The sequence below is a fragment of the Girardinichthys multiradiatus genome, chromosome 11 (genome assembly GCF_021462225.1).
Source record: "Girardinichthys multiradiatus isolate DD_20200921_A chromosome 11, DD_fGirMul_XY1, whole genome shotgun sequence".
Classification (NCBI taxonomy): Eukaryota; Metazoa; Chordata; class Actinopteri; order Cyprinodontiformes; family Goodeidae; genus Girardinichthys; species Girardinichthys multiradiatus.
Window position 1 is genome coordinate 26,025,837 of NC_061804.1, and position 25,521 is coordinate 26,051,357.

The 25,521-nt window shown below is 42.4% G+C and overlaps 1 protein-coding gene across 1 annotated transcript in view; it reads left to right on the forward strand.

The window, feature by feature from the left end:
* Window positions 1-69: 69 nt before the first annotated feature.
* zzef1 (zinc finger, ZZ-type with EF hand domain 1) overlaps window positions 70-25,521 on the forward strand; it is a 47,226-nt gene continuing 21,774 nt past the window's right edge. Inside the window, exons 1-40 of the mRNA XM_047378676.1 lie at window positions 70-835; window positions 1,486-1,630; window positions 3,124-3,318; window positions 3,467-3,650; window positions 3,748-3,947; window positions 5,603-5,813; window positions 5,949-6,065; window positions 6,161-6,339; window positions 6,473-6,571; window positions 6,657-6,748; window positions 6,856-7,001; window positions 9,414-9,519; window positions 9,691-9,906; window positions 10,483-10,574; window positions 11,347-11,567; window positions 11,807-11,940; window positions 12,789-12,859; window positions 12,956-13,070; window positions 13,166-13,331; window positions 14,534-14,655; window positions 14,756-14,878; window positions 15,053-15,222; window positions 15,311-15,392; window positions 15,467-15,668; window positions 15,800-15,933; window positions 17,023-17,263; window positions 17,358-17,437; window positions 17,519-17,609; window positions 17,692-18,181; window positions 19,244-19,408; window positions 19,517-19,636; window positions 19,762-19,923; window positions 20,703-20,835; window positions 20,977-21,115; window positions 21,516-21,681; window positions 21,780-22,042; window positions 22,737-22,909; window positions 23,008-23,194; window positions 23,295-23,458; window positions 23,724-24,004. Of these exons, the coding sequence (XP_047234632.1) occupies window positions 422-835; window positions 1,486-1,630; window positions 3,124-3,318; window positions 3,467-3,650; window positions 3,748-3,947; window positions 5,603-5,813; window positions 5,949-6,065; window positions 6,161-6,339; window positions 6,473-6,571; window positions 6,657-6,748; window positions 6,856-7,001; window positions 9,414-9,519; window positions 9,691-9,906; window positions 10,483-10,574; window positions 11,347-11,567; window positions 11,807-11,940; window positions 12,789-12,859; window positions 12,956-13,070; window positions 13,166-13,331; window positions 14,534-14,655; window positions 14,756-14,878; window positions 15,053-15,222; window positions 15,311-15,392; window positions 15,467-15,668; window positions 15,800-15,933; window positions 17,023-17,263; window positions 17,358-17,437; window positions 17,519-17,609; window positions 17,692-18,181; window positions 19,244-19,408; window positions 19,517-19,636; window positions 19,762-19,923; window positions 20,703-20,835; window positions 20,977-21,115; window positions 21,516-21,681; window positions 21,780-22,042; window positions 22,737-22,909; window positions 23,008-23,194; window positions 23,295-23,458; window positions 23,724-24,004 (6,791 nt within the window). The 5' untranslated portion in view covers window positions 70-421. The remainder of the gene's footprint in view (window positions 836-1,485; window positions 1,631-3,123; window positions 3,319-3,466; window positions 3,651-3,747; window positions 3,948-5,602; window positions 5,814-5,948; window positions 6,066-6,160; window positions 6,340-6,472; window positions 6,572-6,656; window positions 6,749-6,855; window positions 7,002-9,413; window positions 9,520-9,690; window positions 9,907-10,482; window positions 10,575-11,346; window positions 11,568-11,806; window positions 11,941-12,788; window positions 12,860-12,955; window positions 13,071-13,165; window positions 13,332-14,533; window positions 14,656-14,755; window positions 14,879-15,052; window positions 15,223-15,310; window positions 15,393-15,466; window positions 15,669-15,799; window positions 15,934-17,022; window positions 17,264-17,357; window positions 17,438-17,518; window positions 17,610-17,691; window positions 18,182-19,243; window positions 19,409-19,516; window positions 19,637-19,761; window positions 19,924-20,702; window positions 20,836-20,976; window positions 21,116-21,515; window positions 21,682-21,779; window positions 22,043-22,736; window positions 22,910-23,007; window positions 23,195-23,294; window positions 23,459-23,723; window positions 24,005-25,521) is intronic.

Below are 25,521 nucleotides of genomic sequence, written 5' to 3' on the forward strand. Positions count from 1 at the left end.
GTCCAAGTTTTCTTCCAGTTTACGACTGCGGGTGGCCTAAAAGCAATACATTTTAGTTTAGTTTGCGTTTAATGTTAGGGGTTGTGGAGGAGGTCAGGGTTATTTTTCAAGGTAATGTATAGGCCAGGCGTCAGGGCCCAAAAACAAAGCGTTTATGAACCGGAAGAGGACTGAAAGTGGTGGGGCCTGATGATGATTGTATGCCTCTTGACAGCACAGCGCGTGCGCAGTCGAGACACGCATGGGACGTTTTTTCAGCCAAGTTGACGTACAGTGCGTGAATGCGGTAGTAGAGCGCAGCCAAGTTCTGTTGTAGGTTGACGTTACAGAGTCAGACCCCGGCAAAGCACGGCCGCTTCAAAGCCGACACCAGCGGGGCCGTGGGGATTTTCAGAGGGAGCCCAAGTCGGGTGCGACGAACATGGGTAACGCAGAGAGTGGCTGCGGTGGTGGGAGCGGTGAGGAGGAGGACATGGAGACGGAGAGTCCCGGTTTCGCGGAAGACAACCTGGCCTCTGCGGCCATTGGCGGTGGTGTCGGAGGCAACGGAGGCACCGGCTCTGGGAGAAGCGGAAGGGGATCCAACAATCCACCCGCAACCACCGAGGGACCACCTAGCCCCGCGGTCCTCTTGGAGCAAGTGAAACTAAGAGAAGCGGCCGCCCGTGTCAGCGACTCGGGGGTCACCATTCACGAGTCCGTCCTGTCCGGGAATGAGGGCGTCCTGATACGGTGGCTGGAGGACCGATTGACCCGCGGTGAGGAGTCCGTCAATGTGGAACAGTTCTGCGAAATGTTGGAGAGCAGAGATGCCCCCAGGAATGAATGTGAAGAGGTAAAGACGCCAATGGAGGCAAAACCATGCGTGTCATGTGTGATATAACATAAATGTCGGGTCTTTTCTACTTTTTGTCGCAGGTATGAAAGTTAAACAGCTGATGGCAGCACCGCGCCCTAGCATAGTCACTAATCATCACATCTGACTGTAGAGAGAGAGGGACAGAAATAAACTCATGTAGTTGTAGGAGCGTGCATGGAGTAACTCTGACTAAGCTGTGATGTTGTCACCTTTACTTGTCGGGGTCATTGTCTCCGCGGTTTTCAGCATTGGTCCCTTTGTTGCTGCCTTGTTGTATGGTGATTGACAGGTGGGCTGACATAAGTTTGTGCTTTAGTCTGCATATCTGATTCTGTGTGGGCAGACAAAGAGTATCTTTTATTTGTAATTAGTGAATGGTGCACTGATTCCTTCAGGCAAAACGTTTATAAGCATACAATTGTATAGCTGCCATCTGCTTTCCTCAATTATGTATAGCATATATCTACACTATGAAGAAGTATTTCAATACATTATGTGTGTAGAGATAATTTAATTTGAGTTCTAGGAGTAGTATGTGCATGTGTTTAACATGTTTGTGGTTGGGATGATAGGATTGATTGTGTCAGAATGTAAGGATGTGTCACCTTCTTTCTTCCTGATCGCAGGCGTTTGGACAGTTTGATGCAGAGGGGGATGGAGCGGTAGACATCGAGAGCATGCTGGTAGCTCTTAAGAACTCCAATGGAGCTAATCTGCAGGGAGAATTGAGTCATGTGATAAGACAACTCCAGGCGTGCTCCCTTACGCCAGGTAAGATTTGCAATTTGTTTACATCCACCAGCATCAACAAAATTTACACTGCCTTGTAAAAATGTCCATGCCCCATAAACCTAACATTTTGTCACATTACAACCCCTAACTTCAGTGTGTTTTGTTAGGGTTTCAGGTGATAAAAACAAAGTACTAAATAATTGTAAAGTTGAGGGACACTGATGTTTTTCAAAATTCAAAAACAGTGTGGCATGCTTTCGAATTCAGCCTCTTCTCCCTGATACGCTTAAAAAACATTGCCACCAGCTACTTTCAAAGGTAAACTAACTGGCAATACTGTCTGCATGTGCTTAATCTAATCTCCGTATAAATACATCGGTACATTTGAATAGGGCACAGACAGGTCAACAATAAAATAGTGGAGAGGTTGAAAGCAGGATTAGCTCTTAAACCGCAGCCCAAGCCTTGAACATCTCACAGGGGAGCGATCAACCCATTGTCCAGAAAAAAGAGTTTGGCACAATTCCCAAGAAATGACTCTCATTCTAATGTGGTAGGCTAGGGATTTAGAGCATTTATCAGAGAAGCAGCCAAGTGCCCCATGGTAACTCTGTAGGAGCTGCAGATCTCTGCAGCATCACTGCTCAGGTGGGAGAATCTGTCAGCAGAATTACTATTAGTCATTCAAGCCACAAATCTGGCTTTTGGAAGAATAGTAACGAGAAGCAAGCCATTGTTTAAAAAAGCCATAAAAAGTTCAGTTTACAGTTTGCCACAAGCTCAGGAAGAAACAGAGCAAACATGTGCAAGTAGGTGATATGGTCAAATGAGAGAAAACTTTCAAGTTTTTCCTTCATTGCAAAGTGTTAGTTGCGGCAGAAAACTAACACTGCACAGCGCCCTGAACACACCATATCCACTGTAAAACATGGTGCTGGCATCATCATGCTTTGGGATGCTTTTCTTCAATAGGGTCAGGGAAACTGCTCAGTGTTTATAGCGAAGACAGATGGGGATAATTATAGGACGATGCTGAAAGAAAACATGTTGGAGGCTGCAAAAGACTTGTGGGGTGGAGGTTCACCTTCCAGCTGGAAAACAACCCCAAACCCACAGCCAGAGATACAATGGATCGGTTTAAATCAAAACATATTCATTAGTTGGAATGGCCCAGTCTGTGTTATTTTACGAAAGCAAGCAGACAGGAAGCGGGTGGGATAGAGGGGGAAGTCAAGAAGCACAGGTCTCCGGGCCGGGACTCGAACCGGGGACTGAAATCCCGGACAGCTGCACCGAGGACTGAAGCCTCCATATATAAGTTGCGTACTCTTTCGCCAAGCCACGCTCCGTGCACCGACTTATGACATTTTTATTTGGAAGAACAAAAATCTATCATTTTTAAAATTTCTTAATTATGCACTTCTTTGTGTACGAATATGTTTGCAAAGCGTTGTGTATGTATAGACACCATGAGCATGTAGTCAGACTATTATCTAATTCTTCTTTGTTTTTATGTATGTTTTTCTGTACAGGTTTTGTCGACATATTCTCCAAGAGTAAAGACAGATTAGGAGCTCATGCCTCTAAGGTCCTTAAATTCCTACATAGGAATCGGATTCCCAGCAGTGCCATACCTTTCCCTATTTTAGAGGGCTACAACAGCATCTGCACCATGAGGTCCAGTGTGGTTCAAGACTTCCTGGAATTCCTCCTGCAGAAGGAGAAAGGTAACAAAATAAGGTTGTCTAAAAATGAGGTTTTTTTTTTCCTGAAAGCTTCTGATGTCGTCTTGATGTTTGTATACCTATGTTAAATGCATGTTTACTCCCTTGCTGCTGTGCAGAAATTGTCCTCATTGGAGTTGGTTTCTTTTAGATTTAGATATCCAGTACAGAGCAGAGCTTGACCGTGATCCAGATATAGATAAAGTCAAGGTGGTCACACAGTGCTATAGCACAATAGAAGCTTCGTCCAATGTCCCTGACATCTACAAGATGACAAATGGGGAAACCTCATCTTTCTGGCAGTCAGATGGCAGCGCCCGCTCACACTGGATAAGGTAAAAATGCGTTTTGTTGCTGATATAAACATCTCTGTAATCCTGAAACTGTCCAGCCATGACTGTTCTAATATTCCTTCCTGCATTCTGATCCCAGACTGAAGATGAAACCAGATGTGGTCCTGAGACGTCTGGCCATTGCCGTGGCTTCCAACGACCACAGCTATATGCCTCAGCTGGTCTCGGTGTCTGTGGGGAAGACACGGCGTTCCCTGCAGGAGATCAGAGACATTCGCATCCCCAGCAACGTTACAGGCTACGTGGCTCTGTTAGAGAACGCCAATATCACGCACCCCTGTGAGTGGCTGTCTGTTTGCCTATTGGCTGTTGTATTCATTCCTCATTCTGAAAATCATCATGGTATTAGTTTATAATGACCATACCTAGGTTAAATAATAGCTAACCTTTGGCTCTCAAAAAGTTGAGAGCCAACTTTTTGGAGAACACAATTCCTACTCGGTGGACATTTTCTGAAAGTATAATAAAAACTCAACAGTGCTGCATGTAGTAAAAGCTACATATAGTACCTTGAATAAGTATTCATATCCCTTGACATTTTTCACATGTCACATTAAAACCACAACTTCAATTTCTTCGGTTTGCATATTAAGGGTTGTACCAAGACAAAGTAGTGTATAATTTTGAAGTAGAAGGAAACAGATTATGGTTTTGAGAAATATTTACACATAAACATCTAAAAGCAGTTCTGGATGGGCAAGAAAGCCATTGTAAGTCTTGTAAAACATGATAGTGGCAGCATCATGCTGTGGAGATGCTTTTCTGCAGAAGTGACAGGGAAGCCGGTCATAGCTGATGGGAAGTTGGATGGAGCTAAATATAAGGAAACAATGGAAGAAAACCTGATAGACACTGGAGCAGAGACACTTCACCAGAACAACAATCCTAAACATACAGTCAGAGCTACAATGCAACGGTTTAGATCAGTGTGAGCATGAGTTAGAATGGCCCAGTCAAAGTACAGGCCTAAATCCAATTGAGAATATTTGATGAGACTTGACAATTGATTCTCAGACATTCTCCATTCAATCTGAGAGAGCTGAGACACTTTTGCAAAAAAAAAGCAGCAGAAATGTCAGCATCTAGATGTGAACAGCTGGTAGAGACATACTCCGAAAGTCTTGCAGCCTTAGCTGCAGCAAAAATGAGGTTTTATATGGTCTAAAAAGTTAAAACCACGTGTCAGTTTCATTCCACTTCATAATTAAGTAATTTCTGTTGTTGGTCTATCACATACAATCCAAATAAAATATACTAAAGCTTCCAGTTGTTATGAAAAAAAGCTCAAGCGGTTTGGATACCTTTGCAAGGCACTGTCTGTGACTGAATGTAACAGTAGATGAGAACCAGATGTCAGCACAGGTCCCTTTGAGGGAGAACTTGAACGATGTACTTAATTTCTTTGCATAGTTTAAACTGCATTGTATGCTTATTATCTCTTAAAGAGCTAAGACCGAACTAAGAAAAGCCTTTCTGAAGCTCGGGGTGTTCTGGAACCTAAAGCTGTCTACAAATACGTTTTACATGAAATAAAACCATTTTGGAGTATTTATTGGGGAAGATTGACCTTGCTGTTATGATTATTAGAATTTGAAATAACACTTGTTTCCGAAACATTCAAGGAGGAGGACCTGGGAAAAATATTGCATGAATACTGTTTTTTTGTTGTGGAAATTCTGTTCATATATTACATAGAAAACAAATAGAAAAACTAGTAAATCTAGCCGTTTTTTGTTAGTTAGTTTTTGTGAGTTTTTCAAACGGTTGTTGGGTTTATTATGTTTATTGTCTGAAGTTTTTAACAACCAGTATGGAGGGCCTAAAGAACCACATTATGCTCTGGAGACTTGGGCTGCGGATTGTCGCATCTGGGGCATTTTCTTGTGTGTGTTCCATCACTCAGCTAACAGCATTTTCTCCTGAACAAATCCCAGACATCCAAATCAACATCAAGCGATGCCTGAGCGATGGATGTGACACTCGTATTCATGGACTGAAGACGCTGGGTTATCAGATTACCAAGAGTAAAGAGGTGTCTGTCTCGGATGCTTCAGCCATCTGGTATCTGTCTCTGCTCACCTCTTTGGTCACCGCATCAATGCAGACGAACCCAGCTCTGGCTCACACTGTCCTCCAAAGCACACAGTAAGATACAGTACTAAGATTTAGGAAGCCTGCAGCTGTGTTTGGTGGGAGTGGAGTGTTTACATTTTCATCTAATTGATGAATTAGCAAAAGCATGTGTAATGCACAAGTTCAGGTTGTTTTTGCTATTTCCAGAAAAGCCTTACAGCACATGCCACCATTGTCGCTAACACCATCATCCACCGAGTTCCCCAAGTTCTTCTCCCTAAACATTCTGGAGGAAGTGGATGGGTTTCTCCTTAGGATTTCAAAGTAAGCTGCTGTTATTTTTATGCACACCTTTACATCATCACCAGCTGCAGTATGACAGTTTTAAAAATTCCACTTTGTTTTGGGTCTTTTTCCAGCTGTTGCGTGAGCCCTGATGCAGAAATGACTCTCTTGGCCTTTGCCCTGGCCAGAGGCAGTGTGGCAAAAATACTCCAGGCCCTGTCCTGCATCAGTGAACATTTACAGACCAAGTACAAGGCCTCTTCCCTCATCGTCTCCATGGCTTCTGTTAGGCTGCGATTGCTTTATCGGAATGGTGATTTGGCTTATCTTTTCCTTCATCTTTCTGATATGCATGTAATGCCATCTGCATGACTGGAACAACTGCTGAGTATCTGTAACTTCTGGGGAGACAATCACGTTTTGAACCATACCGTGACTCATTGCAGGAAAGCCTTTTCAGCTTCACCTGCAGGCCTGTGATGTCAAGAGTAAAGAGGAGAAATCAGGACCAGAGAACATGCTCACAGAGTCTTCCACTGGCGATGGTAATGTTGAGCTAAACTCGGTCTTTAAATGAAGTACAGTTTGAACATGTGGTCACGTGTCAGTTGGTGTTTGCTTTTTTCCCAGGTTTTCTCACAGAAAGCGGAAGGAAGAAGGCCAGCGTGATCCTGTCCACGGAGGACCAGAGCAACTTCCAGGTCACTCAGATGAAGATCAAAGTAAGATAGCATTTTCACTATTTCATATTCATCATGAGAAACATGAAAAACATACTATGACAGAGGATGAGTGTACATCATGTTTACATAGTTGTTTATGTGATCAGGTGCGAAAAGGAGCCATTGGAGCTAAATGTGGCTTGGTGTTTGCGTACATGGAGGAGGACTCTTTTGATGCAGAGAAACATTTCAAGAGGTTCAAAAAGTACGACTCATGGAACTACAAAGACTACAAAGAGTTTGTACAGGACAAGTAAGGATTTTTCTTCGCTCTTTATTTTTCTTTAACGTTTATAGAACCCTGCAGAAGTATTCATGTCTCTTGAATATGGGTTTTATTTGGGCATATGACAGCGATGGTGAGGCAGCGCAGAATTGTGTGGTATTTAACTGAAGCAGAAAAGTAATGTCAGCATATATATATATATATATATATATATATATAAACACACACTCACTCACTCACTCACTCACTCACTCACTCACTCACCGGCCACTTTATTAGGCACACCTGTCCAACTGCTTGTTAACGCAAATTTCTAATAAGCCAATCACATGGCAGCAACTCAATGCATTTAGGCATGTAGACATGGTCAAGATGATCTGCTGCAATTCAAACCGAGCATCAGAATGGGGAAGAAAGGTGATTTAAGTGACTTTGAACGTGGCGTGGTTGTTGGTGCCAGACGGGCTGCTCTGAGCATTTCAGAAACTGCTGATCTACTGGGATTTTCACGCTCTACCATCTCTAGGGTTTACAGAGAATGGTCCGAAAAAGAGAAAATATCCAGTGAGCGGCAGTTCTGTGGGCACAAATGCCTTGTTGATGTCAGAGTAGGATGGCCAGACTGGTTTTAGCTGATAGAAAGGCAACAGTAACTCAAATAACCACTGACAGCTGACATCAGGAGTTTACAATAACTGGCAATGAGTCTTTAACGTCACACTGAGGAATTATGGTTTCCTCTGCTTTTCAAAAATGCTTTGATTCAGCCACGTTGGAGGGTTTTCAAGTATAAAATGCATGTTTCAGGTTCAAGTATCTGAATTGGATTTAAGTCCAGACTTTGGCTAGGCTGTTTAAAACCTTAATTTTGTTTTTGTGAGTCATTCAGAGGTGGCCTTGCTACTTTGTTGTGGACCAACAGAATGCTCTAGAATTGCCCTGCTCAAGGTGGCAGCAGATTGGAGTGGCTCTGTTACTTTTTATGCTGATTAAATCTTTTTAAGAACTCAAATTCCTCTTGTGGTGGATAAAAAAATTGTTTTAGATGATTTTGCTCTCTGGCATCGGAACTTTTTTAAATTTTGGACATCTGTTATGACGCATCACCATAGCAAGGGGGCATTTGTTTACAACCAGGAACAGCTGATTTATACCTCAAAAGCCCAAATAATACTTCAGCTACAACCCCAAATCTCTGATTAATTCAAAAGGAGGCGCCGTAGATGCAGAGCAGGAGCAAAGAGCACAGAGAGAAGGAGGAAGTTCAAACCATCTCTTCCATCAATTCTGATGGTAAATGTGAGATCATTGGGAAACAAGTTGGATGAACTCTAAGCCCCACAAAGGACCCAGCCAGAGTACCGGGAATGCAGTATTATGTGTTTTACTGAGACATGGCTGCAGGATCATATCCCCGACTCCAGGGTCTCTCTGCCTGAGTTTTTTAACCATACGAGCAGACAGAGATTTAAAGAGGAGCGGCAAACTCAAAGGAGGTGGACTAGCAGTACTTGTGAACAACAGATGGTGTAATCCAGGACATGTTGCTGTAAAGTGTCGTCTCTGCAGTAAAGATATTGAACTTTTAGCACTACGTTTTTGTCCATATAATTTACCCAGAGTTCACCAGTGTTATTTTTAAAAGTTCCACCTTTGTCTCTTCAGTCCACAGAATATTTTCCCCGAGATCTTTGGGGATTATCGAGATGTGAGACGGACATTTATGTTCTTTTTGGTCAGCCGTGGTTTTATCCTTGGAACTTTCCCATGGAGGCCATTTTGCCCAGTCTGTCTTTTATTGGTAAACCATGAACTCTGACCTTAAGTGAGGCTGCAGTGTTTTAAATGTTGTTTTGTGACTTCCTGGTTGAATCGTTGATGTGCTCTTGGAGTAATTCTGGTTAAATGGCCTCTCCTAGGAAGCTTCACCACTGCTTCATGTTTTCTCCAGTTGTGGATAATGACTCCCACTTCGGTTCACTGGAGCCAAGTCTTAAAAATGTCTTTGTAACCCTCTGGGTACTGATGGATGTCATCAAGTTTGTTTTTCTACTGTTTTTGAAAAGTTTTACATTATTTGTGTAGGTGAAGTAGTAACCAGGCCTGGGTTTGGGTTGTGAATTTGAGCACAGCTTTCTGAAAAATTTTATTTAATCAAACTTAAGGCCAGTTTGGTGTGGATAGTTTTTTTTACCTTAATAAAAAAAAAATCATCATTTGAAAACCACTTTTTGTGTTTATTCAGGTTATCTTTATCCTATATTCAATTTGTTTAATGATCTGAAACATTTAAGTGTGACACTAAAGCTAAAACAGAAGAAATGTGTAAGGGGACAAGCACTTTGTCACACCTCTGTACATCCTTTAATACTATGGGTGTCTTCCTGAGAACTCTGTGTGGTTTATTACCTTTAAATTTTGCTGTCACATTACCTGCAGTGGGAGGATTTCAGTGCAGAGTGAGGATGAGCCAATTGGCTGGTTTGAGCTTGAAGAGGACTGGAATGATGTGGAGATCAAGCTGCAGCAGTGTCGCGTTGCAAAGGTATTAGCCAGTCTGTTCCTTGATATTATTTCAACCTTTTTATTTATTGTTTGGCACTTTTTTGTTTAACTCCCAACCTCTACCCACTTAATTAACATCTTTTTCACTTTTTTCATATATATTGGCTGTGTAATCCTGACATCTCATTGTTCTGGTTCCCTCTCTTCTTAGTTCCTGATGGTGAAATTCCTCTGCACCAGGCAGGACTCAGCCGAGCGGCTTGGTGTGCAAAATCTTAGCTTCAGCGGCTACCTCTGCCCCGGAACAGAGAGGCTTGTTGACCTGGACGACCTCAGCAGACAAGGGAGCCTTGATCAGAATGGAGTCACTGGCCTTTGTCTATTAAACAAGACCCTTTTCTTCATACAGCAACTTACACGAGACATGGTAACGCAGCACTGCTTGGTGTTACTTTTGTGTTGCAATCGGGTTTCAGTGTATCATCACAAACAGAACACACATTCCTCTGGAAACATGTTGTAGAGATGTGGTGGGAATGAGAGAGGAAAGAAAGTTTCCCTTGGAAAAACTTTGCAGGGCTTCCAGGAAGCCTGGGTTGCTATCGATCCTGACCACTTTAAAAGAAAGCCTGGCTCATTAGAGAGATAATCTAAAGCAATCAGGGATGACTCCAGCCTTCTGGACAGCGCTGTGTATTTATAGAAAATCTCCTTGAATTTTCGCAAAACACCAGTCTGTTCAAAAAAGAAATCATTTTGTTAAATAGAGAAAAACTGTAAACATCCTTTTCTGTAAAACAAAGATAAATATGTAAATGTTATACTGACTGAAGTAGCATTTCAGTGTTTGCTGTATCAAAACAGAACGTGATTTCACTTTCTCTGTGCTCATTTATTTGGCCTTGTGCAGTCAGTCTGCCCTCTAGCTGCCTTGAGAAGACATTGCAGACTTTATGCTCTTATATCACAATGACTCAGTAACCATCTGCCTTTGTTTCTGCAGGATGCCTCACATTTCAAGCAGAAATATCTTCTGGACTTCAGTGGTCTCAGCCTTAACCTTTTCTGGAGCTTCTACAATAAACTCAGGGAGATGTGAGTGATCAAATTACCCTGCTGGTGTTTTATGATCCATAAACCCAAGAGATGCCCAACCCAAGCTCTGAGCTACTGATACCAGATTTGTCAGTGTGGTAAACACACCCACTTTTGATTTATAGCGACTGCACAAATTTTATCGAACATAATGCAAAGGTTCTGTCCAGGGGATATTTCAAGAACAAGCTGTAAGAACCCTTAAAATAAAAGCTGCAAGAACAAAATGAGATAATTTTAGTTTTGAGAGAGAGAACTAATTTCTCTGTTCTGGTGTAGTATGTATTGGTCTTAGTTGTTAAATCATTCATTCATTTATTTCAGTTACACATAAGCAGCCTTCCTGTCACTGATCAAAAAATGTTTTATGTTGGAAGCAGAGGTGATGTCACACTGTGTGTTAGAGAGAGCTGTCGGTGTTACAGAGCTCTGCAGCTAAAGTGAATGTCACCATTATTTAAAAACAAAACACAAAATAATCACAGACATGACACTGAGGGTGTGTTTAGCATTTTATTTTGGTTAATCAGTTCGGTTAGGGTTGCAAACAGCCGTTTCTCATTCCCTGGAGAATTTAGGCTCGTACAATAACTGAGCTTTCCAATAGACTAGCAACCTTTCCTGATCATGCATGTTCCCTCACAGACAGACCTAGACTCTTCCAAAGAATAAAACACAGCAACAGAGCTGGTTTCTAGGTGCATCTCTAATAAACACTCTTATAATAACAGTACAGGCATGATTAGTAGATAAGTGATTATCTCTGTTTCAGTGAGGGAGAGGAGGTGTTGAAAAGCAGAGTTCTCCTGCTTCAGTTGATGCAGAATTGTTTCCCCATGCTGCCCAACCCTATGGAGCCCCAAGACTCAGAGGAGAGCAAAGACCCAGATGAAGGTGCCCCAGCAGCAGCAGGTCCATCTACATCTGGCAGTGAAGATCCTCAGAGTGTCTCTGCTAAGGCTGTATTGGAGCTCTACAATCACCTCTGTCACAGTAAGGACCTGCAAATGTTACATTTTTTATAAAGGTCTCATGGGCAATAGATGCTTGTTCTCCAGTATTTATCATCTCCAGCCACTAAGCACAAATAGTCAAATGTCAAAAAGTCAAAGTTGTGTTGGGCCTGGGCACCAGCACCATGAGCGGTTGTCAAAGCCCAATACTGAGACAGAATCTTAATATAATTGATCACTAATAGTCAGTGTATGTCAGCCATGATTCTTGTGTTTCAGTTGTGGACAGTCCACAGGGAGAGACGGTGATGGAAACGGTTTTGCACAAGGAAGCAGTTAAGGCCATTCTTAATGGAGCAGCTGTTTTCTTCCCTGATAAGCTCAACAGGCGGAACAAACTCTTTCACATGATGGTGAGTTTAACATACTCATGCTTTAAAGGTCTGATTATTTCCTTCCCCTCGGTTCCATCTTCTGCCACTTCAACATCCAGTTTCACGGCTACGCGGATGACACCCAGCTCTACATCTCCTGCAAACAACTCTCTCTTTTCAATCTCATATTAATAATATTATGCGGTGTGCTTATTTCCACCTTTGATCCATAACCGCCTCGGTCCTTCTCTCAGCCCCCACCACACTTCTGTCCTCATTCATAGCCTGATCACCTCCCACCTTGACTATTGTAATTCTCTTCTCTATGGTCTTCCAAGAAAATCCCTCAATAAACTTCAAATGGTTTAGAACTCTGCTGCCCATATCATCACCCAAACCCCCTCCTTCCACCACATCACTCCCATATTACAACAGCTACACTGGCTCCCCATCAAATCCAGAATTACATTTAAGCTACTCCTCATTGCATTTAAAGCCATCCACAACATTGACCCACCTTACCTGTCCCAGCTCCTCCACATTCACACGCCCTCCCGCTCCCTCAGGTCTTCCTCCTCCATTCACCTCTTTGTTCCATCTGTCCGCCTCAGCACAATGGGGGGGCAGAGTAAGAGAAAGCTCTGGAATCAGCTGCCAACTGATATCCGTAAAATTGACTCCCCTTCTCAATTTAAAATACGCCTCTAAACCTATTTATGTTACGTTACTGGGGTTTTGTTGGTTTTTGTGATTTGTTTGCTGTTTTTAACTTGTCATGTAGAAAGAAAATGAACTCTGAACTCAACTCATAAGTATTTTACCTATTTATATGCACTTCCTACATGTTACTTATATAACTTTAGTAATCTTAATCTGGTGTTTTGCAGAAGAATTTTACTGAAGATGATCAGCCAGAGTCTGTGAAGGTGACGTTCGAATCTCTTTGTAATTATTTCAGGTAAAAATGCATGTCCAAACACCAATATATCTATTTTTTCACAAACGTTTTCAGAGATGATAACAGATCAGTAACAGGTGTGTTTTCTTTGGACAGTAACCAGGATCCAAGCGGCCTTCTTCTGCTGCCCTCCAAAGGAACTCCCTCAGACTACGACATCAGCCCCATACTGTTGGTTATGGAGACGCTGCTGCTAGTCGCATCGAGAGAGGTGAGTAAAAATGTTCATTATTTCTTTGAATTATATTATGAAAGCAGTGATCACCTTTCTACTATCCCTTGTCAACCATCTCCTGCATCTTTCAGTGTGAGATTATGATGGTGGGTGGAGGGACCGGAGCCAGCAGGACGGTGGTGCTGTCCTTATTCTGGGCTCTGCAGGGCAGCTTGCTTTCTTGGTGCTACCTGGAGCTCAAAGGTGGAACTTCCACACCTGCTGCATCTGAGCTGGCCAGAGACATCCTTCTAAAATGTGAGCCATTTTAATGGGGTTGTATTTTTAAGTTCAAGGACATGGCTGTATAAACGTATTCATAGTCTTTTAACTTGTCCACAGGTTTTTTCATGGTAATGCAACAAACTTCAATGAATTGTATTGGGATTTTATGTAATGGCCTGACATATGTAGTGCTTAGCTGGGAACTAGAAGGAAAATTATGATTTATAAAGTATTTTATAAAAATAAAAAAAATCTACATTTTTATTCAGAGAAATGATACTTGTAGAACCACCTTTATCTGCTGTTGGCGGTAGTTTCAGTACCAGTTCTAGTTTTGTCAAAAACGTTTTCCCATTCTTAAATACCTAATAGATCAGTCATATTGGATAGAGAGGGTCTGTGAACAGTAATTTCCAATACTTTTTACAGATTCTAACTTGGATTTAGGTCTGGTCTTTGACTGGACCATACCAGCACATGGATATGCTTTAATCCGAAACGATTCCACTGTAGCTGTATGTTTAGGGTCATCATTCTTTAACACGTTTTCTTCCCAGACTGCCCTGTATTTAGCCCCATCCAGCTTCTCATCATCTTTGCCCAGCTTCACTATCCCTGTTGAATGAAGCATGATTCTGCCACCAATATGTTTTACAACAGGGATGGTATGTTCGGGATGATATACAGTATTCATTTTCCACTGCACAAAATGTTTTAAATATAGGCCAAAAAGTTCACTGTGGGTCTCATCTGACCAGATCACCTTCTTCCACATGTTTCTTCTTACGACTTTCAACCAGCAGCGGTTTTCTTCTTGCTACCGTTCCATACAGGCCACATTTGTAGACTTGTGCAGTCCTGTGTCCTGTGGACACATCTCCCACCTTAGCGTAGATGTATTAGTCTTTTCATTTTCAGATGATGGATTGACTGGATTTTATTTACGTCTATCAGAGAAAAAAATCTACGGCACACTTTGTTTTTCTTGTTACACATTTTAAAAACCATATATAATTTTCCTTTCACTTGACAATTAAACACCACTTTATTCTCATATCATTAAATACAATTAAGTTACAACATGACTAAATGTGATGATGAAAACTTTTCTAAGGTATTGTTTGTTCCATAGGTATGCAGCAAGGTTGAATCATATAAAAATGATTTATTTGATGTGATCAAAGATGTTTACATTTGTTGGCATGGAATGAAGGTTGATGAATATGTTTCTATAGATGTGGATCAGTTCTTGGGAAGTATCAAAGCTGTGATGGGGTCCCTTCTGGAGAGGTTTACCAGTAGTGAAATTACTGGTAAACTGGGCAGCTCTATTCTGGCCACAATCTTCAGACAGCTGGTAATGCATTCTTCTCTCACGAGTTTTAATTGTTCTCCTGCACAAGTACAGAGCTAACTTTACTGAAACATTTAACTAACATTTGTTCTGCTCCTGGCAGATGATCTTCCTCCTGGAGCTGTGTTCTCTGGATATCCCTCACAGTGTGCTGCTGAAGAGCTTCTCCTCGTTGGTCGAGCTTCTCAAAAGACTGTCAAGTGATACAGGAGACATCTTCTCTAAGGTCAGTTCATTCTAACTGAAAGTATGGTCTTCCATCACACTGTAGGAACATAATATAGGTGAAAATGCATCATATTGTGATATTATGGATCACATTTGTTGTTCCTTATTTGTTGTTTATCAGATTATTTTCAGCCATGGGCTTTTTTCTTGTTATACTGACTGAAACATGCAGGTGGATCAAGAGAGCTCGCACCAGCCCCAGAAGCCAGTGGTGCTCAGGACCTGGAACATGGAATCTCCTCACAACTACGAAAACAGCCGACATGAGACCACCGTCTTTGCTTGTCCCGGCGCAACTTCATTCGAGGTGGAGTTTGACGAGCGCTGTGAGACAGAGAAGAGGTCCCTGATGCACTGTAACACCTTTCAGTATATCCTTTAGGAAACTCTCAATAAGTATCTTACTAAATGTTCCATTTGATCTTCACAGATACGACTATCTAGAATTCACTGATTCCAGAGGTGGAAAGATGCGCTACGATATGAAGGTTGGAAGTGAGAAATGGCCAAAGGTAGGTGATTCAAAGCTTAGCTGTTATCCCTGCATGGAAAGCTGTTTTACACGTCTGTCTCTTTGCTCCTGCAGAAGGTGACGTTTGATGCAGGCCCCCAGCTGCAGTTCTTGTTCCACTCCGATAGCAGCAATAATGAGTGGGGATACAAGTTCACTGTGACAGCGCTGGGTCTGCCAGATATTACCATTTCCTGGATGTCAGACCTGCAGTTGTTAGTGGCCCGCCTCATGGGTCGCCTTGCATCCAGAACCCTGGCACTGAAATCTCCTTATGGTGAGACAGCAAGCTCTGACATTTAAGCATTTTTAACATTTTTGTGTATCATATTTGCTTTGCATTTGACTGTTATGCCGACATTTAAGTATAAATTAACAGTTAAATTTGCGGTTTCCGTTCTTCTCCAGAGATCCGCAGCGTGAAGGAGCTTCAACCAGGAAAAATGTCCCACATTCAGGCTTCACCTTTGTGGAAACCCATCCTGAGACATGGCTTGTGTGAAACACGGGAGACAAATCCGACTAAAAAAAACCCCAACCAGGTAAGGGTTGGTCTGCTTAGTATATAAACTTGCTCACTTTCATTTACGGATCAGGACATAACAATGATCTGGTCTTTACGAGGTTGAAAAATAACAGAATCTAACCTAAATGGGACAAAAGCACACAACAGGTTAAATGTTGTCATTATTTAGTAAACAAAGATGAAACTACATTGCAAAACCTTTGTAAAAAGCTAAGTACCCATATGATTCAGTAGGTTGTACTGCCATCTTAATCAGCACTAACCTTAAGTAGTTGCTGTCTGTTTGGCTCTGGGCATGAGAGGAGAAGGCTCTTTTTTTTTGTTAAGCAGGTCCTTCAGGTCACTGGTGATCCAGGGGTTGTTATTGGCGAAGCATCGCACTGTTCCTGAGGGATGGTGTTATCCACACAGATGTTTATATAGTCTGTTACACATTCAGTCATGGCTTTGATGTCCTCTCCATGTGGCTGGCACAGTGTGTCCCAGTCTGTAGCCTCAAAGCAACCTCACAGGGCTTCTTCAGCTTCCTGTAACCATCTTCTCACAGTTCTCTTTATTACAGGTTACCTCTGAACAAGGTGCCTATGTGGTTTCATCTAATGCATCTTTTCAAATTTCATTTTTAGAAGAGGATACTTTCTTTCATGGTGACCTTTCCAAATGAGCTGTACATTCAACAGTCTACCTGAGGCCTGTAGAGTCTGAGACATAGATCTTGGGTTTATGCTGGTTGTCTGAGAACTGCACAATCTGACCTTTTAGGTGAATTTTCTGGATTGATCTCTCTGGGGACAACTGGTGGCTGTTTTCCAGTTGTGAATAATATTTTTCTCTCAGCCTGAAAATGAACCTGGAATTTGCTGACGATCAATGAAGTGCATTTCATTTGCAGCACGCGACAGCTACTTTTCCTGTCAAATCATGGAAACATCAAAGGTGTATCATCTTTGCTTCATCTTTAAATAATGCATAATGTTTTGTACCCTTAAGGTTAGATCTCAAACCCCTGTAAAATCCCAGAGTTCTTTCATAACTGGTTAGCGTTGCTGTTGAGCTGTCCTTGTAAGAATAATGGGAATTACTGTTCCTTTTTTCTCATTTGTAGACAGACACATCAACTTTTGGTGAGATATCAGCCTTCCTCGAGGACTTTGCCCGCTGGAACCCCTCACAAGAACCGTCAGACCATAGAGCAGAACTAATGCGGACCCTTCTGCAGGCTTGCAGAAAGCACCCAATGAGCAATGAGATTGTTGCTGGGTCAAAGACAGACCAAGCTGTGAATGCCATCTGGGCAGCCATGGTGTACCACACCCCAGCCCTCAACCAGGCCTTGAAGGCATATGGTAATTCTAGCTGTGATTGACTTTGCAGGAGTATTTGGGCCCCGTTATTCCATCCTGCTGATCTGTCGCTCCTTTTATGTCTCTGTGTGAATAGTTAATCAAGACTGCAAGTCCTTTCTGGGTGAAGACTTTGTGCAAGTTTATCTTCTGGCAGACAGCATCAGAACATGGATGGTGAGTATTACTCCCATGATTTATGTCTATATTAGGTCACTGCTCCTGATTGCATTTTTCTAAACTATTTTTTCCTCTCAGTTGGAGATGAAGCAGAGATATCTTGTTGGTACAATGAACACATATAATGATAAAGAAGGGAGCCATGAAGAGGTTACCATGGACTCTCTGGGTAATTATTCCAGATAATCAAATTCCAAACATCCTCGTTTTAAAGAATGTTTGCTCATTGTTGCCACTTTCTTTTGCTTTAGCTGAGATGTGCATTGAGAAGAGCCTCTTGCTCATTCGTTTTGCTCCATCGTTGATCAAATCATGTCTGGTTGGTGACTCCTCAAAAGCAAAAGAGGGCAGCTTTGGTCCACTGCTCCGCTCAAGCTCGATCTCGGAAGGAGACTTCCAGCCTATCTCCTCGCTGGGCCCATGTCCTGGATTACCTGATGAGGCCAGTGACGCCAGGCCTGAACAGAGTCAGCTGTCAAACTCTCAACCTCCAAACTCATCATCTTCTGAGCACAGCAGGCGAGGCCACAGAGACTCCACGGAGAATCTCTCTTCCCATCCACCGGAGCCAGCCTCACCATCCACGTTCCCCCGTAAAGTTCCGTTCAGTCGCTCACGCCTCCGCCTCCTGTCCTACCGCTCTATTGAGGAATCCCACATGACCCCCTCTGTCAAAGAGCGCCACCCGATACTTAAACACATCCTGAACTTTATGAAAGATCAGGCTCTCACGACAGCAAGGTACATTAAAGTTATTTGCTAGACTGTTGTGTAAAATCAATAAAACTCACTTTAGATGCAAGTTGTCACATATAAGAACAACTCTATGGTCACTTTCACCATTTGTTTTTAACATTTTGTTGTAAATTGCTACTTAATGGATGTAAAATCCACCTTCCCAAAAATAGGTGCTCATGCCCACATGCCTCTGGTGACATCACAATAGGCAGAGGACAACTCATCAGATTTTATTCAATTGTACGTTTTAAAGTGATTTTCTTTCCCCAAATGTGTATGGCAGCCATATTTAATAAAAATCTCGCAAAAATAGAACACTTGTAAAAAAGGACCAGGACAGACTGATGGGGCCAAATTTAATTATCAACAATGCTTAGTCATCATACCAGTGGTGAATATGTGTAGAAATAAGTTCGATGAAAATGTAACTAGAATGTAAACAGATTCATAGCAGCTGCAATTTATTATTGGAGTTAGACCCTTTTAGATCATCGTGTTGTGCCGTTATCTGCATGTTTGTTACAGCTAGTGATCAACTGAAAGGTTCCGGCCCCAACTGGGGGGTTAAAGTTGATCCACCAGTTTTATCAAGTCATCCTCAGGGGGCAATTTGTAATGCAGACAGCAGTGAAAAAAAAAAAAAAAACAGTCACACACACAAAAACCAAAACAAAACAACAAAAACATCTAAGTCCTTACAATGTGGACCTGGAGTTGAGCAGGCTAATAGCAGCGTGGATAAAGGATTTTCTTCAGTCTGTTCGTCTTACAATGTGGCACTTTGTATCTCCGTCCTGATGGTAACAGGGAGAATTCTGCCCACAGAGGATGGCTAGGATCAGCCAAAATGATTTTTATGCCCTCATCTTGGGAGGTAGTCCCTGTAACCACTAAGAACTGTAAGGATTATTTGGTATTGGGCATTTTATTTACTGTGCTTTTATTGTCACTGTACCTTTGTTAGTGAAAGCATACTCTATTAGAAATTATCTTAATATTCTCTGAACTGTCAGTGCAGAGAGAAACTGACTCAACGTTTAAGTAATTCAGCTTTTCTTTCTGTAGCATTCTGCACACCTTGGCCCTGAACAAAGCTCAGGCTCTGAGTGTGTGCAAGGTGCTGGAGATGATTCAGCAGTGTTTACGCTCCCTGGGACAGCCGCACTTCTTCCAGCCTCACTGCATCCTGTTCCTGCAGGAGCTGCTGGCATGTCAGAAAGACTTCACCAGGTAGATCAACTACCAGGCCTGGGTTTCTGCTGTTCTAACATAATGTCAGTACATGTGAACATCCTGCATATTTAACAGTCCTCATCAATCATCTTCTGTGTTTTTCAGTTATTTCTCTCAGTTATCAGACAGCGGGCAGAAACTTGGAGAGGAGGTCAGGCGTTCTTACCATCAGCTGGTTCTCATGCTGGTGGAGGCTGCCCAGGGCTTCAGCAGTCTCAATGAGAAGTAAGATGTTCTCGTTAGCTATATGCCTGTTTTCACTTATAACAGATTAAAAAGAGCTGTCATCAGTGATTAGTGTCAAAGTATGTTTACTGTGCAGTAAGCTGATCCTGATCTCTCCTCTCCAGAGCTTTGCTCCCAGCCCTGTCCTGTGTGCAGAGCTGCTTCTTGCACCTGCTAGACATCAACTGGGAGGTGCAGGACCTTCCTCTGTTCCAGAGCATCAAGCTTCCAGACCTGCTACTCTCCATGTCCCAGGAGAACATCAGCGTTCATGATATCGCCATCAGGTAATCTCAGGCACGGGCTTTTATTCTACATAAAGCCCAGCACATAACTGAAAATACCTTTTGCACTTGTGCAGTCTTGAACAGTTTGGAAAGCATGCAGTTTGATTTAATCATTTCTGAATAAGCATGGAAAGAACAAAGTTGAGCATAGAACAAATGAATAAATTAGCACATTTATCTTCTTATTCCAGTGTCTAAAAGATAAAAATCCTAATTCCTCAAACATTAAAAGCTTTTTATGTTGATCTATAGGAAGGTACCATTTTTGATGTCTGTGACTTGATAAATTACAGCCTAACTTTCAGCCCACCTCATTGATCGTTTGGCTTTGAAGTTACTGAGCCAACTGATAAATGCACATTCATAAATAAAAACCTTTTATCTGTCTGTGTTTTTCCCCTTTGACCCTCTTGGATCAGGATTTCAGAAACTGAAACTTGTACTTAAAACTGGTTCCAATTTAGATGACCAAGAAAGCATTGACAGTTGTAGGACAGATTTTGAATAATGATAATAAATCTCAACTAGGTAAACATTTTGGATTCAAATATCATGAATGTTAGAAATCTGCTGTAAAATCCAAACATTTATGTATGAAAAATTAGGAAATTTTGAAAATATGTCAGAACCTTTTATGCTGGCATTCGCAAAGCTGTGTGCAGATGGAGTTACATGAAATGGGAAAGGTCAACTGCTTGGTGCCACATTAGGCCCATTTTAGATGCATTTCGGGATGAAAACTAAAACGTTTACCTTTGTTGTTCAAAATTCATGGTCAGTCAGTGGACGGAGGAGGATGAAATCGCAGACTACAAGAAGAACCAGGAGTGGATGGATGAGTGCATGGACGGCATGTTTGAAAAGTGGTACGACAAAATTGATGAAGAGGAGTCCATGGAGGACAGGAGGAAGGTATTTTAAAGCCAGTAATAGATGGTAAATTGTAATTAGAAATAGGGCAGTCGTGTCTGGTGTCTGGCTATCTGAGGAAACACATTATTTGTTTAAAGTAATATATATAAACTATCATGTGTAAAATAATTTTTTCTTCAGATGCACATGTTTATTGCCCGCTACTGTGACCTGCTGAATGTGGTGATCTCCTGCGATGGCTGTGAGAGGATGGCTCCTTGGCACCGTTACAGATGTCTTCAGTGCATGGATATGGACCTCTGCAAGACCTGCTTTCTCAGTGAGCATATATATCACACTACAGTTAGAGCTGCACAATATACTATAACACAATCTGCATCACAAAGTCGCTAGGGAATGCTGGGATGCAACATTTTGTAGGATTTTATAATTCAGGTGCCATGCTAATAATTTTTTTGGCCTGTTTGACATTCAGTGGCCTCGACGCTTACACTTGATGATTTCTAGTGGCTGAGATGCTAAAGCTCAGTGGTAAGAACACTGAAATGAAGGAAAGGAAAGGAAAGTGATTAAAATCAACCCAGGAATATATGGGATAATTAAAAAAATGTAATTGCAATAATTAACAACAATACTAGGAAGACCTGTGTGTACACCTCACCGAGCTAAATCCCGGGAAGAGTCGGGTCAAACAGGGTTTTTGTTTGTGTTGTGATCAGGTGGAGCCAAACCTGAAGGCCACGAGGATGATCATGAAATGGTGAACATGGAGTACGCCTGTGACCATTGTCAGGGCCTCATTGTTGGCAGCAGGATCAACTGCAATGTTTGTGAGGACTTTGACTTGTGCTTTGGCTGCTACAATGCAAAGAAGTATCCTGACAGGTAGATTATTTTAAAATCCTCCTTTTTAAAAACACCTAGAATTTTGTGGAATATTGCAGTGGTTTATACATTTTTCTTTTAACCCTTCTCATTTTTAGCCACTTACCCACCCATCGCATCACTGTGTACCCCATGGTGACCATACGAATCAGTGACCGTCATCGCCTCATTCAGCCCTACATCCACAACTACTCCTGGCTCCTGTTTGCTGCTTTAGCCCTGTATACATCTGAGCTATGCAGTGAGAGACACACAGAGGGAGAATGTTTAGACAGCAAAACCCTGGAGCTGGCTTCAGTCCTGCAGGCTCATTGCTCCCAACTAATCACTGACTGCTTGCTCAAAGGCCAGACTGGCAAAGGTGAGCCTTCAATTAATCATTTTTTAACTTTTATAGACTTTACAGTTAATGACCTCTAGTGGTCAGGTTGGACAAAACAGCCTTCCTTGTTTGTTATCCAGGCAGTCTCCAAAAGCAGGATCACATCTTGGTGATCTTGGGACAGAAACATTCAAACAACATAGGGAGGGAGGAAAAGGGAGGAGTGAAAGAAAATGGGATAGAACGGAACAAATGAATGGAAGAAGAGAGGAAAGAGTGAAAGGAAACAAAATGCATAAGAAAGTGAGAGGAATGGAGGAGGAGAGAGAAAGGGAGGAATATGTGGGGAAGAAGTGAGCAGAAGAAAAGAACGAAGGAAAGGGAAGGAAGGGAAGAAAAGGGTATCTCAAAGAAAAACACTAAGGAAAGGAGGAAAAGAGGTTTGTAAGGAAGGAATGCCAAGAGGGATGAATGAAAAGAGATAGAATGAAGAAATTAATGAAAGAGAGAATGAGGAGGTAGTGAAAGGAAGGATTAGAATATGAGGAATGGAGAGAAGGAAACGGCAGGCTAGAGAGGACAAACAGAAGGAAAGTCAGTCAGCAGCTATCAGAATTTATTAACGTCTTTCAAAAAAACATTTAGCATAAGAAGGAAGTTTGTTTTTTTAACACATCTTCACATGTCCAATCAAAAATGAACTTTTGTTCTTATCTTGCTTTCCTACACACAGGTCTCCGCTCTTCGAACTTGCTGGCTCTGCTGTCCTCCAGTGAATCGGTGTGTGAGAGTGAGCTGGGTCCGGCATCTCCTCAGACCTCTCAGGAGCTGAGTTCAGCCTCAGACACCTCCTCACTTCCAGGCAGCACTGCAGCAATCTGCTCTCCATCATCTCCAAAAGACAAGGTCTGGAATAATCTGATGACATTCAGCAACTGTATTTATAGAATAAAAGACTTTGCAAGTTTATCAGTCTGTGTCTCATCAATCATTTTCATCCCCAGCTTAAGGACAAAAAGGCAGGGGAGCTGAATTCTTCTCCCACTCCTCCTCCTCCTGACTTGTCCATACCCCCAAGCTCTGCAGAGGGAGATAAAAAGAAGCTGGTTGCTCAGGACACCCTAGACTCGGATGGTCTCAGCCAGACTCCCTCTGTGTCCAGTGAGGACCCTCTGTCTCCTGTAGTTCAACGTAGGTGCTTAGATGGCCTACAAAGGGCTGATCACTGCACGGTTTCTTCGCTGTTGATTCTAAGGAACTAATTTTTCTTTTTTTTAAAACTACTCTTCAGCTTCAGAATCAGGACCAGGAGCACTCAAGTCCCCAGCATCAGATGTGGCCAAGGAGACAGATGAGAGACTACCAGAGGTTCCCCTGCAGGAGCATGTGTTCTCTGAGTGCTCCAGAGAGAGGGTTTTAGGACTGCTAGCAGCGATGCTCCCATCAGCCAAGCCAGTATGTGAAGCTAAAGGTTTTGGGGGGTTGTTATCAAAGTCATATGTTGGAACACTGTAAGAAAATAGTTGCTCAAACTGATTTTACCTTTTCCTCCTGTGGTTTAAAGTGACAGCAACGTCATGGTAGGCTTTTAATAAATAGTCATGTTATAATAACCTTCATTTTTGAACCACTGAATATTCCAGTTTGTATTATTTCTTAATTTTTAAAATTTTTTGCTTTTAATAACACATTATATTAACACGTCCACTCTTGTCCTCAGGGCAGCACCCTCAGTCTGTCCAGCCTGAGCTCCATCCTGCCGCACCTTTTCAGAGCAGTCATCTCCAACGCTGGCTCTCTGAACGAGACCTACCATCTCTCCCTTGGGCTCCTGGGTCAGCTGCTACTTCGGATCTCTCCGACAGAAGCTGATGGCGCCATCACAGAGGCACTGGCAGACAAATATGACCTACTGGCACCAGGGGACACCTCTTGTTCAGAAACTCAGGGCTGGAAGACCACCCAGCTGCTTTTCAGCCTTGGGGCTGTCTGTTTAGACAGGTAAATGATGGCGCACCACATAAACCCGAACCATGAAGTTAATGGACTCAAAATGAGACAGTTTGATATCTACTGTGTTTATTTATATTTGTGCTTGTACAGGTCCTTCTCAAAATATTAGCATATTGTGATAAAGTTCATTATTTTCCATAATGTCATGATGAAAATTTAACATTCATATATTTTAGATTCATTGCACACTAACTGAAATATTTCAGGTATTTTAATGTCTTAATACGGATGATTTTGGCATACAGCTCATGAAAACCCAAAATTCCTATCTCACAAAATTAGCATATCATTAAAAGGGTCTCTAAACGAGCTATGAACCTAATCATCTGAATCAACGAGTTAACTCTAAACACCTGCAAAAGATTCCTGAGGCCTTTAAAACTCCCAGCCTGGTTCATCACTCAAAACCCCAATCATGGGTAAGACTGCCGACCTGACTGCTGTCCAGAAGGCCACTATTGACACCCTCAAGCAAGAGGGTAAGACACAGAAAGAAATTTCTGAATGAATAGGCTGTTCCCAGAGTGCTGTATCAAGGCACCTCAGTGGGAAGTCTGTGGGAAGGAAAAAGTGTGGCAGAAAACGCTGCACAACGAGAAGAGGTGACCGGACCCTGAGGAAGATTGTGGAGAAGGGCCGATTCCAGACCTTGGGGGACCTGCGGAAGCAGTGGACTGAGTCTGGAGTAGAAACATCCAGAGCCACCGTGCACAGGCGTGTGCAGGAAATGGGCTACAGGTGCCGCATTCCCCAGGTCAAGCCACTTTTGAACCAGAAACAGCGGCAGAAGCGCCTGACCTGGGCTACAGAGAAGCAGCACTGGACTGTTGCTCAGTGGTCCAAAGTACTTTTTTCGGATGAAAGCAAATTCTGCATGTCATTCGGAAATCAAGGTGCCAGAGTCTAGAGGAAGAAGGAAATGCCAAAATGCCAGAAGTCCAGTGTCAAGTACCCACAGTCAGTGATGGTCTGGGGTGCCGTGTCAGCTGCTGGTGTTGGTCCACTGTGTTTTATCAAGGGCAGGGTCAATGCAGCTAGCTATCAGGAGATTTTGGAGCATTTCATGCTTCCATCTGCTGAAAAGCTTTATAGAGATGAAGATTTCATTTTTCAGCACGACCTGGCACCTGCTCACAGTGCCAAAACCACTGGTAAATGGTTTACTGACCATGGTATCACTGTGCTCAATTGGCCTGCCAACTCTCCTGACCTGAACCCCATAGAGAATCTGTGGGATATTGTGAAGAGAACGTTGAGAGACTGAAGACCCAACACTCTGGATGAGCTAAAGGCCGCTATCGAAGCATCCTGGGCCTCCATAAGACCTCAGCAGTGCCACAGGCTGATTGCCTCCATGCCACGCCGCATTGAAGCAGTCATTTCTGCAAAAGGATTCCCGACCAAGTATTGAGTGCAAAACTGTACATGATTATTTGAAGGTTGACGTTTTTTGTATTAAAAACACTTTTCTTTTATTGGTTGGATGAAATATGCTAATTTTGTGA